Source organism: Barbus barbus (assembly GCF_936440315.1).
Source record: "Barbus barbus genome assembly, chromosome: 45".
NCBI lineage: Eukaryota > Metazoa > Chordata > Actinopteri > Cypriniformes > Cyprinidae > Barbus > Barbus barbus.
The window spans coordinates 23,282,360-23,299,735 of NC_136723.1; the positions used below are offsets into that span (position 1 = coordinate 23,282,360).

A 17,376-nucleotide genomic window follows, 5' to 3' on the forward strand; every position below is an offset into this window, starting at 1 on the left:
CATTAGGACGATATAGACACACGTCCTCTTCCAGGCAGTTTCATAACATTTTCTGTTGATTGGAAATTCTTAATTATTGCCCTGATGGTGGAAATGGGAATTTTCACTGCTCTAGCTCTTTTCTTAAAGTCACTTCACTAATTTGTGAAGCTCAATTACCTTTTGCTGCACATCAGAAATATATTCTTTGGATACACTTCAGAGATATTTTACTCATAAGAATTTCTAGGGGTGCCAATAATTGTGTCCAACGCGTATTTGAGAAAAACATTTATTTCATAATGAGATTTTCCCCCATTCAAAATAGTTTTAGTTCAATGAAAGGTTAGATTTTAGCAGAAGCTTTTATCCAAAGTAACAATTAATTCATCATACATAAAGAACATATTCCAACAAAATAACTAGAGACGGGCAATTTGATGCAAATAAATTTACCAGGATGTAAACTAAAGATAACTGGTGTTTCACACAGAGGAAGCCACTTATTTGAGACCAACTGTATGCAATCAAATGCAACTGTGCTCATGTTTGCATGGCAGGATAATAGGCCTGTCAGATACAATTACATCTCCAACAATCGCTTTTATGGCTATTTATCCCAGCACTGAGCCATTATAATTGGAAACAATCCCCGAGTCGACTGCCACGATCAACCTAGAGCTGTGTGTGTGTGAGACACTTTTGGTAAATCCAGGTCAACTCCATACTGCATTGCAGGTGCTGCGATTATGCACAAAGTATTCACAGCAAATCACAACTTCCCTAAAGCAGCTCTTGTTGTGTAATAAGACAATCCTTGTTCAGGAAGGGGCTGCATTCTCATTGGCTGCACTCAGTGTCAATCACTCCACCCAGGCCCCACCCCCTCACATTTACACCAGTTTCCACTAGCCACATGAACGCTTTCAATGCTGACACTGCCATCACATGACACCCAAACCCTGTTTCTGTAGCAAAACCGCGATAATATGAATGCACCTTGATGTCTGAGTGAAAGCGAATCGTTGCATGGGCTTCAGGGGACAGCGAGGTGTCAGATGTGGTCCCGAGCTGAGTCAAAACAACAGCAGCGATGATGAAGCGACAATCTGAACTTTTTCCACTTGAAGTGTGGCATGGCTTTGTTTCAGAAGTGCAGCGACAAACAAAAGCCCCTGGTGTTGGAGTACTTGAAGCCGTGCAGCGCCAGTGTGTGTTCGAGCATGTACACGAGTCCCGGGCTTTTGGCATGTTGGCCGCACAGACACGCTGTCAGTGGCGTGCCAAATGGTCAGGCTGCCTGTGATGACCTGCAGACTGTATGATTATCCGATTTGTGGCCAACGCTTCCCAAAACACACACACAGACACGTTCACCCAAAATATCACAGAGCACCACAACAAACTAGGCTAAGTGTTGCCATCTTCATATTCACCTAGTCATTTAAAGTGGCCATATTATGCTTACTTACAAATTCAGAATTTCATTTTTGGGGTCTGCTAGAACATGTGGTAAAGGGTTAGACACAAAAGATGAAATTTTAAAGAATGTGGGTAACCAAACAATTGACGGTCCCCATTGACTTCCACAGTATGTAAAAAAAATACTATGGAAGTCAATGGCTACCAGAAACTGTTTGGCTACCAACATTCTTCAAAAACATCTTCTTTTGTGTTCAGCAGAAGAAAGAAACTCCTACAGGTTTGGATCAACTTGAGGGTGAGTAAATAATGACAGAATTTTCATTCTAGGGGAAAAAGTCGGGAATTTATTTAGTCAAATAACATATTAGTCATGCTGCATAATGGTTAAACTGATCATCACTATTATTATTATTTTGAATTTACTGGTCAAGATTGTTGTCAGTTGATAAATTAAATCAGAATTATTGGCAAAAGCAAGGTTTACTGTTGTAATTTTTATATTTATACTTTTTTTAAATACACCATCTTTTAAAAGTTTGAGCTAAGAAAGATGTTTTCAAAAGAAATTAATATTTTTATTCAGCAAGGATGCATTAAATTGTTCAAAAGTGGCATTTATTATGTTCCAAAAGATTTCTATTTGAAACAAATGCCATTCTATTCATAGAAAAAGTATCATGGTTTGCACAAAATTATGAAGCAGCACAACTGTTTTCAACATTGACAATAATCAGATATGTTTCTTGAGCAGCAGATCAGCGTATTAGAATGATTTCTGAAGGATCATGTGACACTGAAGACTGGATTAATGCTGAAAATTCAGCTTTGAATCACAGGAATAAATTACATTTTAACATATATTCAAACAGAAAAGTTATGTTATTCTTGTAATAATATTTCACAACATTACTGTTATTGTTTACTGTATTTTTGATCAAATAAATGCAGCCTTGGTGACAATCTTTCAAAAATGTTAAAATCTCCCCAACCCCAAAGTTCTGAATGGTAATGTACTTTAAATATAACACTATTAAAAATTGAACTCCAAACATTATGCAAATTTTATATAAGCATAGTATATCATTGAATTAATTTCAAGCTGCTTGCTTAAAACAAACCCATTATTTCAAGCCATTTCAGACCACTATACATAAATATTAAGGTACGTGTCAAATATCCTTAAAAGACCTGAAAATATCCACAGGTTTTTTTTAGCCATATCATCCATACCCAAAGTGCAAATGAACCCCCTTTCCCTGCCCAAAAACATTTTCCAGCAGTCATGATTTACCTCTTGCCGAGAGCTTTTTGGTGTTGATGATTTTGGCAGCATGCTCTTGGCCCGTGCACAGCTTGACACAACGTCGCACGACTGAGAAGGCCCCCCTGAAGAAACAGACAGAACAAAATACACCATTGAACTTGATGTGGAACCAGTTCAAACCCTTCAAAAACCGCTTAAAGGGACACTAGTTCTCTATTTGTGTTCCATGCAAGCAAATGTTTTATTTTTGGGTGAACTGTTAAGAAGAACAACAGTTATGCACATCTACCTCTTCAAATCAGAAATGAAAACAACACGCAGGTGTTTGTTTGATACGCAAATATTCATGATATTCACATGGGAAACACACTCTGTCTTTCAAAAGCCTCACTGAGTCTATTTTCTGAAAGACCTGCGTTATGAAAATCACTTGAGAGAGTCATGATGTCATTCCTTACCGGCTAAATTTAGCACACCTAGTTACAGTTACACAATACACTCGGCATGTCTCAAGCAGGCGCTCCGGATCCGTGACTCTACGGGCCCTCAAGACAGGCTCAAATGCCCTTGGAAACACCCATGTGATGAGAACGTGATAAAAACAGACCACATGCTACATAGAAACTACATAGCGTAAAACTGTCGAGCGTAAAACTGAAAAAATGAACAGAAACTATACAGACACATTGGAAAAAACACGATGATCAAAACACGCAGCAAAATTACTAAAACTTTCATTAAAATTGAAATGAAAACAGAAATAATCAAATAAAAACGGATTCAAAATATTAATACAATCTATAATAGTATCCAAATCGCAAGTGTAACACTGCCGATAACTTGTAAAACCAAAAGTATGTTATTCCATAAAATGAAAAATAAAACACTAAATACTAAACTCAATAACTCTAAATGCTACAATTTTTAAACATTTTTTAAATTTGCATAACATTTCACAGCTATTAAGCTTAACTCTGTGAATGCAAAATTAAATATTAAATATTGGCCTAGATAGAAATATATATTGCATATAATTAAATACAATACTATTTGCATGTGGTAATGAAGTACCATAGTATTATCATCTGATATAATTACTGTACCATGCTGCCATTGCAGATTGCAGTAAGGTCAGCATATTAACACGTATAATGTAGTGGGTGACAATATATGTTTTATGAAGGCTGATATGTATGAAATTGCACTATTTAATTTAAAGATCTTAACACAAGCATAACAACTGGTGCGATTAAATTGATTTTGCATAATATTGACATTTCCTAAAGTAAAACATCACAGAGCTGTTCAAATAAAAGTCCCACTTGTGACATTTATCGATCAAAAAAAGAAAAACTTAATATAATTAAAAACTTAAAATTATTTAAAAATCCCAAATAGGCCTATCAGCTAATAAACTCAGTCAACCGCTAATATCATGTTTTATAATTAATTAAATAAATTATTGCTTGCCAGTGGGAGGGAAACAACACGTTCAAGAAGAAGGAAGAAGAAACTTCTCGACTAATAAAGCAGAAGGTCATGAGTCGTGCACTCTATTAGCAAACGTGTTGTTTCATTAGCGCTGGAAGCAGCCGAGCGTCTCCGAGGAGACACTGAGCTGATTTACTGCCGGCGACCTGTCAGGAAAACCCAACCGGAGTTTAGGGTAAACTGGCACACAGCAGCAGAAAACATGCTCACAAACCACCACCACAACAACTTTGCTCTGACAAGTCATAACCCTGTAAATTAAATCATAAAATGTTGAATTCATAATATAATATATAAATTGTTAATATGTATATAAAATAAAATGTATAATTAAATTTATAAAAACTATTTCTATATAACAAATGAATATATATTTATACTTTTATATATATTTACTTACAGTGTACATGATGTGTACACTTATCTAAAAAAAATAAAAGCTGTTAAGAAACGGCTAAAATGCATGTCTTGAGGATGTGGTCAAATATTCAGTTTAGTATGGTGAAGATCTGCTGAAACATCACAAATACAAAATGTTTAAAATGTTTAAAAAAAAAGTCTATTTCTCCTCAGTGAGCGGGAATATACACTACGCTGAGATAAAGTGAAAATGAAACCCAGAGAGTATTTATAAAAACGAGAAGTTTAAAAAGTTATGAGACTATGAAAAAGCTTCTACTGCTATCTGTGTGTTTTTGTGATTGTGGGTGACACACACGGGGCCCGTTTCATCATTCAGGAGAAAAAACGTGCAAAAGAAACACAATACTGACTGACTGGAGAAGTAGGGGGGCTGAGAGAGTAAAATTATTTCCTAACGTCAGGCCGCTGGCATGTTACACACACACACACACACACACACACACAGAGTCAGATTATAGACAGCAAACAGCCGCCCGGGCAGCTCTCACAGCTCCAAATGTCACAATGTTGCGACCCTTCACTGCTGCCCAGAGTTTATGATACATTGTAACGTTCATTACAGAACTCTTGATACCCTTCATGTATGAATATGTACACTTTAGATACTACTATGTACTTTTAAAGTAATAATGTGCACTTTAAGTCAAGTCAAGTTGAGCTTTATTGTTATTCTGCTACATGTGGGGACATACTCGCAGGACCACGGTGCTACATAAATACAGACATACAACAGTGAAGTAAAAAACACTATAAACCTATACACTACTAACCTACGGACAGATTTAACTAGAAGTATACTATATATAAATATTTACCCTATACAAACTAAAAAAATAAACGATAAAAAATACAAACTATACGAATGATTCACAAATACTGTACATTTTGAGTCGAGCAGCTGGTTTGGGAACAGAGCAGGATGATTTGTAGTGCATGAGCATGTAAAAATACATATATTGCTGAGTCTTTGTGGGATTGTGTACACGCAGCAGTGTGTGTAAAGTGTCTAGTACACATAGAGGAGAGTGTGTTACTACAGGTGGTTTGTACACTCACCCGTGTGTAGCACACTTCCAATTGCACAAAAAAAGTTCCATGCAGTTTTTTCTTTGGTGTGGGGGGGTGGTCCATGTTTCAGGAGGTAGGGGTTTTCATGGGGTTTCAGAGGGGGACGGGGTGGTTTGAGTTCAGGGCTCTCACAGCCTGGGGGAAAAAGCTGTTGAGCAGTCTGGCGGAGCGGGCTCTGATGCTCTGGTACCGTCTTCCTGATGGTAGGAGCTGGAAGAGACTGTGGGAGGGATGGGTGGAGTCCTTCACGATGCTGTTGGATTTGCTGGAGCATCGTGTAAGGAAAATGTCCAGGATGGAGGGGAGAGGGGCACCGATGATCTTTGCAGCTGTGTTCACTGTCCGCTGGAGGGTCTTGCGGTCAGCAGCACTGCAGTTCCCGTACCAGACAGTGATGCAGCTGGTCAGCACACTCTCAATGGTGCCTCTGTAGAATGTGGTGAGGATGGGTGGAGGGAGACTTGCTCTTTTCAGCCGTAGGCGCTGTTGTGCCTTTTTGGAGAGTGACATGGTGTTGGTGGTCCAGGTGAGATCCTCTGTGATGTGCACCCCCCGGAATTTAGTGCTTCTGACTCTCTCCACAGTCGAGCTACTAATATGTAGCATTTAGGGGTAAATAATGTACAAAAATTTACCTTTTAAATTTTGTACCTATAGGATCCCGCCCCAGCGACAGCGTTGTACCTTTTTTAGTGACCTTTTGGTCCTGATTATACTCTCAAATGTATCACACTGAACATAACCTCCAAATAACCCCGACAGCTGATAATTATAATCAGACATATGAAATAAACTCACTGTAAGTCGCTGTAATGTTTCCTGACAGCTCCTCTGAGCTTTCTGCATGAAATGCAGCATGCAATATTCTCAGGATTATGTTAAATACCCCCATGCATATTAATGCAACTCCCTTGTGCATTCTAGATGCACAATATCTCTACATTAACATGCAATATCCTTTAAATTAACCCCTAATTGATCTTGTTTAATCTTTGATTCAATACACTCACAATTTAGCTCTTTAGTTAATACATTTCAATGCAACTCCCCATTATTTTCCAAACAGCAAATAAAAAGCATGCAGCATCCTCAATTTAACACCTGCACGCTCATTTTTATAATCAGAGACTGTATGCACATAAATATTCACTGTAATATGCACAGTGGTGGGTGTATTTAAATGCAACTCCCCTCTGATATTTCCTGACAGCTCCTCTGAGCTTTCTGTATGAAATGCACCAGAGGGGCCACAAAACATGCAATATCCTTAAAATTAACCTCTGACGGCTTATATTTATGAGCACAGACAGTTAAAGTAAACACAGTAGTGGGAGTATTAATGCAACTCCCTTTGATGTTTCCTGACAGCTCTTTTGTGCATCCTGCACGAGATACATCGAGTTCAAACGTGCAAAAAACATATGCATGCGCATATAGTAAAAATGTAAACATTCACTTTAACATACATGATAACAGAGTATTTAAATGCAACACGTCTTCAGGATTCCCGACAGATCCTCAATGCATTTCAGGTGCCAAAAAGCATCAAACATTCTCAAAACGATCACCAGATCGCAGTTTATCGTCACAGATTCGATAGAGCATTTACACGCAACTCCTTCTAATGTTTCCTGACAACTCCTTTGGGCTTTTGCATTTGAATTTACATTCAGAAAATGTGTGATATCAATACAAGACACTCGGGTTACGAACAAACACCAGCAGAGAAAGCAAATCTTACTTTCCAAGTTCTTCATACAGCTGGAACTCGTCGGTGAAGCGCGTGCAAGTTGTCGTTGCCATTTCTCAAGCCCTCAGCGTTCGCTACAATATCCGAGCTGTGTGTCCAGCACTACGATTATTCTCCTGTGCCTTCGACTTGCGGGATTTTGAAGACAAAACTTGACCGTGGATACGGATTCGTGTGAGGGAGAGGTTCGCCGACGAGCAGACTCGACTGCTTTACCGACCTCTCACCGAATGCGCGTTCAGCTGCAGTGCACTTGTTTTCCGCTGCGAGAGGCGCGCGCTGTCACCGCTGGAGGGCGCGGCGGAGCGCACACCTGCAACATCTCTCCGTTTTTCACCTTTTCAGTAGGTGCTCTCATTATGAAACTAATAACGCATTTAGAAATGAATAATGTTCTATTTAACTGACCAAATCTATATACAACACTGAAAATATATGTCATAGCACGAAACACATAATTTGCGCACTCGTGTTGTTTTCAGCAATGATCAACCTAAAACCTGATTCTGTGATTGATTATAAAGCTCAACGCTGAATAAAACGCGCAAAAAGCAATCTGATGCAATTCGCGAATTGACACTTATCTTTCATTTTCATCTGTAATTTTAATCGCTACAGCACTTAGCACTGTTTTCATGCATGTTAAACTAAATATATATATATATATATATATGTGTGTGTGTGTGTGTGTGTGTGTGTGTGTGTGTGTGTGTGTGTGCATGTTTATGTGGTTTATGAGGACACAAATTTGTATAATGACATGGTATGACAGAGGTATTACAATATGAAGGTGGTTTATGAGGACACTGCCTATGTCCCCGTAATTCAAAAGGCTTAAAAAACATACTAAATGGTGTTTTTTTGAAAATCTAAAAATGCACAAAGTCTCCTGTGAGGGCTAAGTTTAGGTGTAGGGTTGGTGTAGGGCAATAGCACACACAGTTTGTTCAGTATAAAAACCATTACGCCTATGGAGAGTCCCCATAAACCACAAAAACCAACATGTGTGTGTGTGTGTGTGTATACCCTACATATGACAGACAGACAGATAGATAGATAGATAGATAGATAGATAGATAGATAGATAGGGTAGTGTGTGTGTGTGTGTGGTCAGAACTATTGGCACCCCTATGATAAATTAAGAAAGCTGTGAAAATAAATCTGTATTGTTTATCCTTTCATTCAAGAAAGTCACAAAAATCTATAAGATAAAAAAAAAAAAAAACATTTTCCAGTAAAGGTTGGCTACAATTATTACCACCCCTGGAAATTCTCATGTGTAAAGTATCTCTCAAGTATATCCCCATTCATATTTACCATATTTTAGCACTAATGTGACTAGAAACATGAAACTGACCGGCCAGGTCTTCCTGTTACACATGAAGGTATAGATATGAAGAAACACAAAGGCCAAATTCCCTTAATCATCCATCACAAGGAGGAAAACCAAAGAAAATAGTTCTGATGTGCGGCAAAAGATTGTTGAGCTTCACAAAATAGAAAGATGATGTAAGAAATTAGCTAAATCATTGAAAACTCCCATTTCCACCATCAGCACAATAATTAAGATGTTTTAATCTACTAAAAATGTTACAAATCTGCCTGTCTATATTGTCGTAATGCAAGACAAGGAGACTCTCCAAGGATCACATCTAAAGAATTGTAGAAATTAGTTCAGTCTTACATCACCACAAGTCATTTGGGAGAGTTTCCAGAAAAATCCTCTGCTCTCATCCAAAACCAGACTCCAGCATATTCAATTGCCAAACACTACTGGTACATCAAATGGGACCGGGTTCTGTGGTCAAGTGAGGCTAAAAAGTTAAGCTTTTTGGCACAGAAGTTAGGTTTGGTGCACACAGGGATAAAAAGTACCCCATGCCCACGGTTAAATATACTGCTGGATCTTTAATGTTGTGGGCCTATTTTTTCTGCCAGAGGTCCTGAACATCTTGCTCAGATACATGGCATCATCTAGCAAATACCAATATACCAACAAAAAAAAAATCTCAAAACCTGACTGCTTGTACTAGAAATCTGATAATGGGCCATGGCTGGATCTTCCGAACAAACATCAAAATCAACACAAAAATGGGTCACAGCACAAAATCTGAACCCTACAGGAAATGTGTGGAGTGAATTAAAGAGTAGAGTCCACCAACATTTTGGAGTTTTATCATTTTAATAACTTATTATGAATTTTTTAGCATGAAAAGTGTGTTTGTGCCAATACTTTATCTAATGCAGTGTGACAGCAATCAAATAATAAGACAAATTTAATGTTTGCAGAATGTTTTATTAGATTCAGGCACAAAAATATGATGCAAATGATGGAAACCAGTGAAGGAAAGAATTTCTTTCTTGTGTGAACTCCAGCAATCAGCTTAAAGAAAGAGCAAAAACCTTTAACATAACCGATGAAACTCTGTTTCACCGTCGCTATTGTAGATCACTGAAATAATATGTAAACTAACAATCAATAAGCCCAAATAATTGGGCAAATGTAAGATCACAGACACACGTAGCCAAAGAAAACCTCAGTCAACTGATTTAATAAAATACTAAAAAATTATAAATGATCAACGGCCCATTTTGCATGCCAACAGTAACTAAATATGAGACAATTATCAGTGCCAGTGAATCAGTAAAATTGGCATGAGATGTGCAGCGCAGACACTGTTGATGTTCATTTTATAGCACTGCAAGAAACCGGCACCGTCACTGTACTTCAGTGTGTGTGTGTGTTTGTTAAAGTAAGTGCTGACTTTACATCTGGCACTGTCATGTGACCTCAAAACTGGACAGCACTTGGTGGGATGTTGAACAGGGAGGGGTCAAAGTCTTGGCCTTTAAATGGAGATCCTTCAGCATTCCAGCCTTTCTTCAGCATCTCATGGACTTTCTGAAATACAAAGTACAATCTTTCAATACAATATCCAGATAGTTTTTCATGTAAACTCTTAAAGGAATAGTTCACTCAAAAATGAAAATATGCTGAAAATGTACAGGTACATTTGAAAAAATGTGAATATCGTGAAAAAGGTCAATATTTTTTCTCACTCATTTCAGAAAGTTAAACCCATATATTATATAGATTCATTACACATAGAGTGAAACCTTTCAAGCCTTTATTTCAATGATTATGGCTTATAGATAATGAAAACCCAAAATTCAGTGTCTCAGAAAATTAGAATATTACATAAGATCAATAAAAAAAAGGATATTTTAAACAGAAATGTCAGGCTTCTGAAAAATATGTTCATTTCTATGCACTCAATACTTGGTTGGGCCTCCTTTTGCATGAATTACTGCATCAATGCGGCGCGGCATGGAGGTGATCAGTTTGTGGCACTGCTCAGGTGTAATGGAAGCCCAGGTTGCTTTGATAGTGGGCTTCAGGTCATCTGCATTGTTGGGTCTGGTGTCTCTCATCTTCCTCTTGACAATACACCATAGATTCTCAATGGGGTTCAGCTCAGGCGAGTTTGCTGGCCAATCAAGCACAGTAACACCATGGTCACTGAACCAGCTTTTGGTACCTTTGGCAGTGTGGACAGGTGTCAAGTCCTGCTGGAAAATGAAATCAGCATCTCCATAAAGCTTGTCAGCAGAAGGAAGCATGAAGTGCTCTAATATTTCCTGGTAGATGGCTGCGTTGACTGTGGACTTCAGAAAACACAATGGACCAACACCAGCAGATGACATGGCAGCCCAAATCATCACTGACTGTGGAAACTTCACACTGGACTTCAAGCAACATGGATTCTGTGCCTCTCCACTCTTCCTCCAGACTCTGGGACCTTGATTTCCAAATGAAATGCAAAATTTACTTTCATCTGAAAAGAGGACTTTGGACCACTGAGCAACAGTCCAGTTCTTTTTCTCCACAGCCCAGGTAAGATGCTTCTGATGTTGTCTCTGGTTCAGAAGTGGCTTCATAGCCCTTTTCCTGAAGACGTCTGAGCGTGGAGACTCTTGATGCACTGACTCCAGCTTCAGTCCACTCCTTGTGAAGCTCTCCCAAGTGTTTGAATCAGCTTTGCTTGACAGTATTCTCAAGCTTGCGGTCATCCCTGTTGCTTGTGCACCTTTTCCTACCCAATTTCTTCCTTCCAGTCAACTTTGCATTTAATATGCTTTGATACAGCACTCTGTAAACAGCCACACCTTTCAGTAATGACCCTCTGTGACTTACCCTCTTTGTGGAGGGCGTCAATGTTCGTCTTCTGGATCATTGCCAAGTCAGCAGTCTTCTCCATTATTGTGGTTTCAAAGAACAAGAGATACCCAGAATTTATACTGTATGGATGATCATTAATTGAAACTCAAATGTAAATATTCTAATATTTTGAGATACTGATTTTTGAATTTCATGAGTTGTAAGCTCTAATCATCAAAATTAAAACAAAAAGACTTTTGAAATGTTTTACTTTACATGTAATGACTTAAAATATATGAAAGTTTCACTTTAACTTTTTCACGATATTCTTATGTTTTGACATGTACCTGTACTCATCCTCAGGCCATCAAGGATGTAGAGGAGTTGGTTTCTTCATCTGAACAGATTTGGAGAAATGTGGCATTACATCACTAGTTGTTGGATCCTCTGCAGTGAATGGGTGCCGTCAGAATGAGAGTCCAAACAGCTGATAAAAACATCACAATAAACCACAAGTAATCCTCACCACTCCAGTCCATTAGTTAATGTTTTGTGAAGCAAAAGCCTGCATGTTTGTAAGAAACAAATCTATCAAGATGTTTTTAACTTTAAACCATTGCTTCTGGCTAAAATACCAGTCCATATTCATATTAATACTTCCTTCAGTGAAAAAGTCTATCCACTGTTGTCCTCTCACATCAAAGTCTACTGACATATTTGAACTGTTTTTGCTTGCAAAGGTGCTTGATCTGAGCAGATTTCTCTCGATTGGATTTTTTTCACTGGCGAAAGCAATATTATGGATAGAGGACTCATATTTTAGATGCAACATTTGTTTCTAACAAAATTGCAGCTTTTTGCTTCACAAGACATTAATTGCTGGAATGGATTACTTGTGGATTATTGTGATGTTTTTATCAGCTGTTTGGACTCTCATTCTGACGGCACCCATTCACTGCAACAAGTGATGTAATGCTACATTTCTCCAAATCTGCTCTGATGAAGAAACAAACTCATCTACATCTGAGGGTGAGCACATTTTCAGCAGTTTTTGTGTGAGCTATTCTAAGTGTCCTTGTACTGAATTTTTTTATGTTCCAGAGCAGTTATGAAGCAATATAGAAAATAACAATTTCCATTGCTTGCTCACAATCTCATGGCTCTGTGGTTTCCCCTGGAGTTTTTGTTGGTAATCGAACGACAGGCGGTCCAGTACAGCATGCTCCTCTTCATCTACAGTTGCCATAGAGCGTTCCCGGTTGATCTGGTTCACATCGATCTCGGCCTCACCCTTCAACACGGCGCTCCACCAAACCTCCCCGGTTTTACTGAGGGACAGCTGGAGGAAAAGTCCAAATGATCATCACGACCTAACCAAACCAGCTACTAACCAAATCCATCAGATCTGTCTCCAGCTTACATTGCCTCAAATAATTCATATAATAATAATCAAATAATAATATTTTAAATTCCATAGAATATCTAGAAATATAATACAGTGTATATTGAATACAATTTAATGATAGCAAATGAGATGTACACAAAACAGGGCTCTTATTGGGAACTACAAGGTTTCTGCAGGTTTTATGAAGGCAAATTTAGGATGTTTTAAAACGATTTTAAGACTCAGTAAAGAGTACGGAAATAACTTTTACTCTACCTAATAATCACGGTGCAAAATATAAAAATAGGCCTTTTGTGTACATAGAAAAAGTCTTAGATCTTTGAGTTCAGCTCATGAAAAATGGGGGCAAAAACAAAAGTGTTGCATTTATAATTTTGTTCAGTGTATATATATATATGTATATTTATATTAGAAGAAAAACTTTACCTTATTTCTAGTCATTTTTCTTTATTTACAGCATTAAAATTACTAACTGGAATTAAAATAAATAAAAACTAAAACTGAATGAAATAATATTAAATAGAAAAATATGCATTCAAAACTATAATAGTATATAAATAATACTAAACAACACTAACACAAAATTGCATTTAAAATAAAAATAAAAAGTTTAAAGCCATGTACTTGTTATCAACTGACAAGACTGTCAGTGATTTCTGAAACTGACAATGAAATGTATACGGTCTCAAAATGGCTAAAAATTGGCTGATGCATCAGTCTATCACTTTTTCAGATACACCATCCGAAATTAATGTGTACCAGAACGCATTGGCCGGGCTCCAGGCTCCATAGGGAACTTTCCGTGTTAATTTTGTGTGTGAATTCGCCCTCCATCAGGACTCTCTGTGATCCTCCCTCGTTCACGGCCACACGGATCCTCCCCGGCTGCAGATCCACAGACACCTGCATGCAATCAGATGAATCAGAAAGCATTCTCTTATCATATTAGCTTCGCGGTAATACTAGACAGCAAGGTAAAAAGATGGAAATGAGGATTCTGCCAAACTGTGAGACAGTAACACTGATAAAATCAGGTGGCAGCAGGTTACACACACCTGTCGGCCCTTAACGATGTTAGGCTGCACATGCACTCGAACTTCCACATCCGTGTAATCCTGCGACCAGGTGTAATTTTCTCTAACAGCACCATTATAACTGTCTGCATTCGACTGAAAACGTTCTTGTCCACTGGAAATGTGAAATAGAGCTTGTTAATAGGTCAAAACAATGCACAAACTTCTGAGGTCAGTAGGAATTTTATTTTTAAATGTTTTTGAAATAAGTCTCTCGTGCTCACTAAGGCTGCATTTATTTAATTTAAAATACAATAAAAACAGAAATATTGTGAAAAATTATAATTTAAAATAACTGTTTTCTATTTACAGTAGTGGTCAGAATTATTGGCTTTGCGTCACAGGACTAAATTACATTTTAAAATGTATTTACAGTCGTGGTCAGAATTATTGGCACCCTTGGTAAATATGATCAGAGGCGGCTGTGAAAATCAATCTGCATTGTTAATCCTTTTGATCTTTTATTTAAAAATTTGACAAAAATCTAACCTTTCATTGGATAATAAGAATTTAAAATGGGGGGAAATCTCATTATGAAAAAAATGTTTCTCAAATACACGTTGGACACAATTATTGGCACCCCTAGAAACTCTTATGAGTAAAATATCTCTGAAGTATATTCCCATTCATATTCACAATTTTGAGCACTCCAGGGTGATTATGAACATGAAATTATCCAGTCAAACAGCATCTACATCACCTCATGTTGTTTGGGAGGGTTTCAAGAAAAAATCTCCTAGTTCATCCAAAAACAATCTCCAGCATATTCAGTTATCAGACACAACTGGAACTTCAAATGGGACTGGCTTCTATGGTCAGATGAAACTAAAAAATGAGCTTTTTAGCAGCAAACACTCAAGATGGTTTGCTGAACACTGGGATAAAACGTACAAAACAAGCTTCTGCTGGCCATTCCAGTCCTCTGACCTGAACCCTGTAGAAAATGAGTGAGGTGAACTGAAGAGAAGAAGCACCGTCATGGAGCTGTGAATCTGAAGGATCTGGAGTGATTCTGGATGAAGGAATGGTCTCTGATCTCTTGTCAGGTGTTCTCTAACCTCATCAGGCATTATAGGAGAACATTTAGAGCTGTTAAACTGGCAAATGGAGGTTTCAAAAAGTATTGAATAAAAGGGTGCCGTTAATTGTGGCCAATGTGTGTATTTGAGAAAAACATTTATTTCATATTGATATTTCCCCCTATTTTAAATTCTTATTATCCAATGAAAGGTTAGATTTTTGTCAAATTTTTAAATAAAAGATCAAAAGGATTAACAATGCAGAATAATTTTCACAGCCTTCTTTGATCATATTTACCAAGGGTGCCAATAATTCTGACCACGACTGTAAATACATTTTAAAATGTAATTTATTCCTGTGACGCAAAGCTGGATTTTCAGCATCATTACTCCAGTTTTCAGTGTCACATTATCCTTCAGAAATCATTCTAATATGCTATTTTTTTTTATCAATACAATTGTGCTGCTTAATATTTTTGTGGAAACTGTAATACATTTTCAGGATTCTTTGATGAATAGAAAGTTTAAAAAACAGCATCTACTTGAGAGAGTAATCTTTGAAATATTATAAATGTCTTTACTGTCACTCGTTTAATTTAATGTGTCCTTGCTGAATAAAAGTACTAGTTTCATAAAAAAAAAAAAACCTCACTGACCCCAAAGTTTTGAACAGTAGTGTCTTTTAGTATTCATATTTTTGAGCAAATGATTTAAAAGTCTAGCATACACTTTGGCTGTGTTAGAATCGGAGTCTGATGGCGCTGCGGCTCCTGCCGTCTGTGCGTCTCCTGATGGCTCAGCGGTGCTGCTCGGAGTCTCTCCGTGTGTCTCTGTGCTCTGTGCTGATGGTGCTGGGACAGGTGTGGGCTCTTCTGTGCTCCTCTTCTCCTTCACAGGAGCTTCAGCCTCCTGTTCTGATTGAACCTCCAGCTCCTGTACTGCAGGAGGAGCGGCTTTATTACCCTCTGCCAGCCTCGCTGCCCTCTCTCTGTCCTGCTCCGCGAGATTCTCAAATAACTTAAACGTCTGACGGAAAGAAATGACAGAAAATACACTTACAGTAAATTCAATAGACTCTTAAAGGGGTGGTTGACTGATTTTTTTCTAGGCTTGATTGTGTTTATGCGGTGCAGTCTAACATGTGTTAATGCTGTGTTAATGTTATTATGTGTTAATAACTACAAAGTGGAATAATATAATAATATATAATAAAATAAATATAATAATATATTATATATTATTTAAAAATGATAATATAATTTATAATAATATATAAATAACTTAATTATTATAAATTATATTTTAATTTTTTATTTAATAAATTAATGTTTAATTTAATAAATTCAGTAATTTTAAAGACCATTACAGCAATTATAAAGTGGCATAATATAAATAAAATACATTAATAATTTAAATGTTTTAATTTAATATTTTTATTTTTATTGATGAAATTATTTTTTAATAATTAATAAGACGCTGTCACAGCAATTACAAGATTGTATATAATTAATAATATTACTTATTTAAATTATTTATTATAATTTAATACATTATTTATTTTGAATAATTTAATTGTTTTAAAGACAATGTTACACCAACAGTTACATGCTGTAAATATTTTAAATAATTTAACTGCTTTTTATTTTTAATTAAATTATTCATTTTGATTAATTTAATTATTTTAATAATATGTGACCCAATATCTTGAATTTTAGGGCATCATATTTGTCAACTGTATGGAATGTAAGGGTCGGGGTCGGGACCAGTGAGTTATTAACTGCGTTAAAATATTATTTTTCATAACTAATTAAGTTAACGGGTTAAACTGACAACCCTAATAATAATAATCATTCAGTACCATGGTATTCTCAGCTGATGCCATCATGGTACTGACACGTTTATATTTATTTCTACATTATCCGGTCAGTTTATGGATCAAAACAAAAGTCAGTCAGTACCTTGAACACCATGTTTTCGGCTACTCCGGGTGGGAAGCCCATGCGGTCCTGCGGGCCGGCGAGGAGGCGGTAGAAGTCCGTCTTTCTGTAGAGGAACCCAAAATAAACCTGCAGAAAATTCTGAACGTTTCCAACATGCTGCAGGATCCCTAACAGCGCGTTATCGTACAGCTCAGTCATTTCCACTGGAGAAGACATGGCTGAGCAGCTCAGCGGGGTCAAATCTGACCGAAAGCTGTTTAATTTAGATACCTATTGATGGAAAACAAACGCAAAGCAACAGAAAACTCGGGCAACAACAACAGATCTTTCGAGACTGAGCTGCTACGGCACTTCCTGTTCACTCAGTACAAAATAAAAGT

At 37.2% G+C, this 17,376-nt stretch overlaps 2 protein-coding genes across 3 annotated transcripts in view; both read right to left on the minus strand.

The window, feature by feature from the left end:
- camk2b2 (calcium/calmodulin-dependent protein kinase (CaM kinase) II beta 2) overlaps nt 1-7,674 on the minus strand; it is a 68,652-nt gene extending 60,978 nt beyond the window's left edge. For both annotated transcript variants that reach the window (XM_079408498.1, XM_079408499.1), the window contains exons 1-2: nt 7,392-7,674; nt 2,696-2,790 (exon numbers count right to left, since the gene is read on the minus strand). In XM_079408498.1, coding sequence (XP_079264624.1) covers nt 2,696-2,790; nt 7,392-7,453 — 157 coding nt within the window. In that variant the 5' untranslated portion in view covers nt 7,454-7,674. The remainder of the gene's footprint in view (nt 1-2,695; nt 2,791-7,391) is intronic.
- A 2,262-nt stretch (nt 7,675-9,936) lies between these two features.
- Nucleotides 9,937-17,365, minus strand: nudcd3 (NudC domain containing 3). Its single transcript, XM_079407820.1, has 6 exons — nt 17,015-17,365; nt 15,784-16,082; nt 14,020-14,152; nt 13,724-13,867; nt 12,710-12,898; nt 9,937-10,302 (listed from the first exon to the last, which is right to left on the minus strand). Exons 1-6 carry the CDS (start codon nt 17,210-17,212, stop codon nt 10,192-10,194), a joined length of 1,074 nt encoding a protein of 357 aa, XP_079263946.1. The 5' UTR covers nt 17,213-17,365; the 3' UTR covers nt 9,937-10,191.
- Nucleotides 17,366-17,376: the final 11 nt, after the last annotated feature.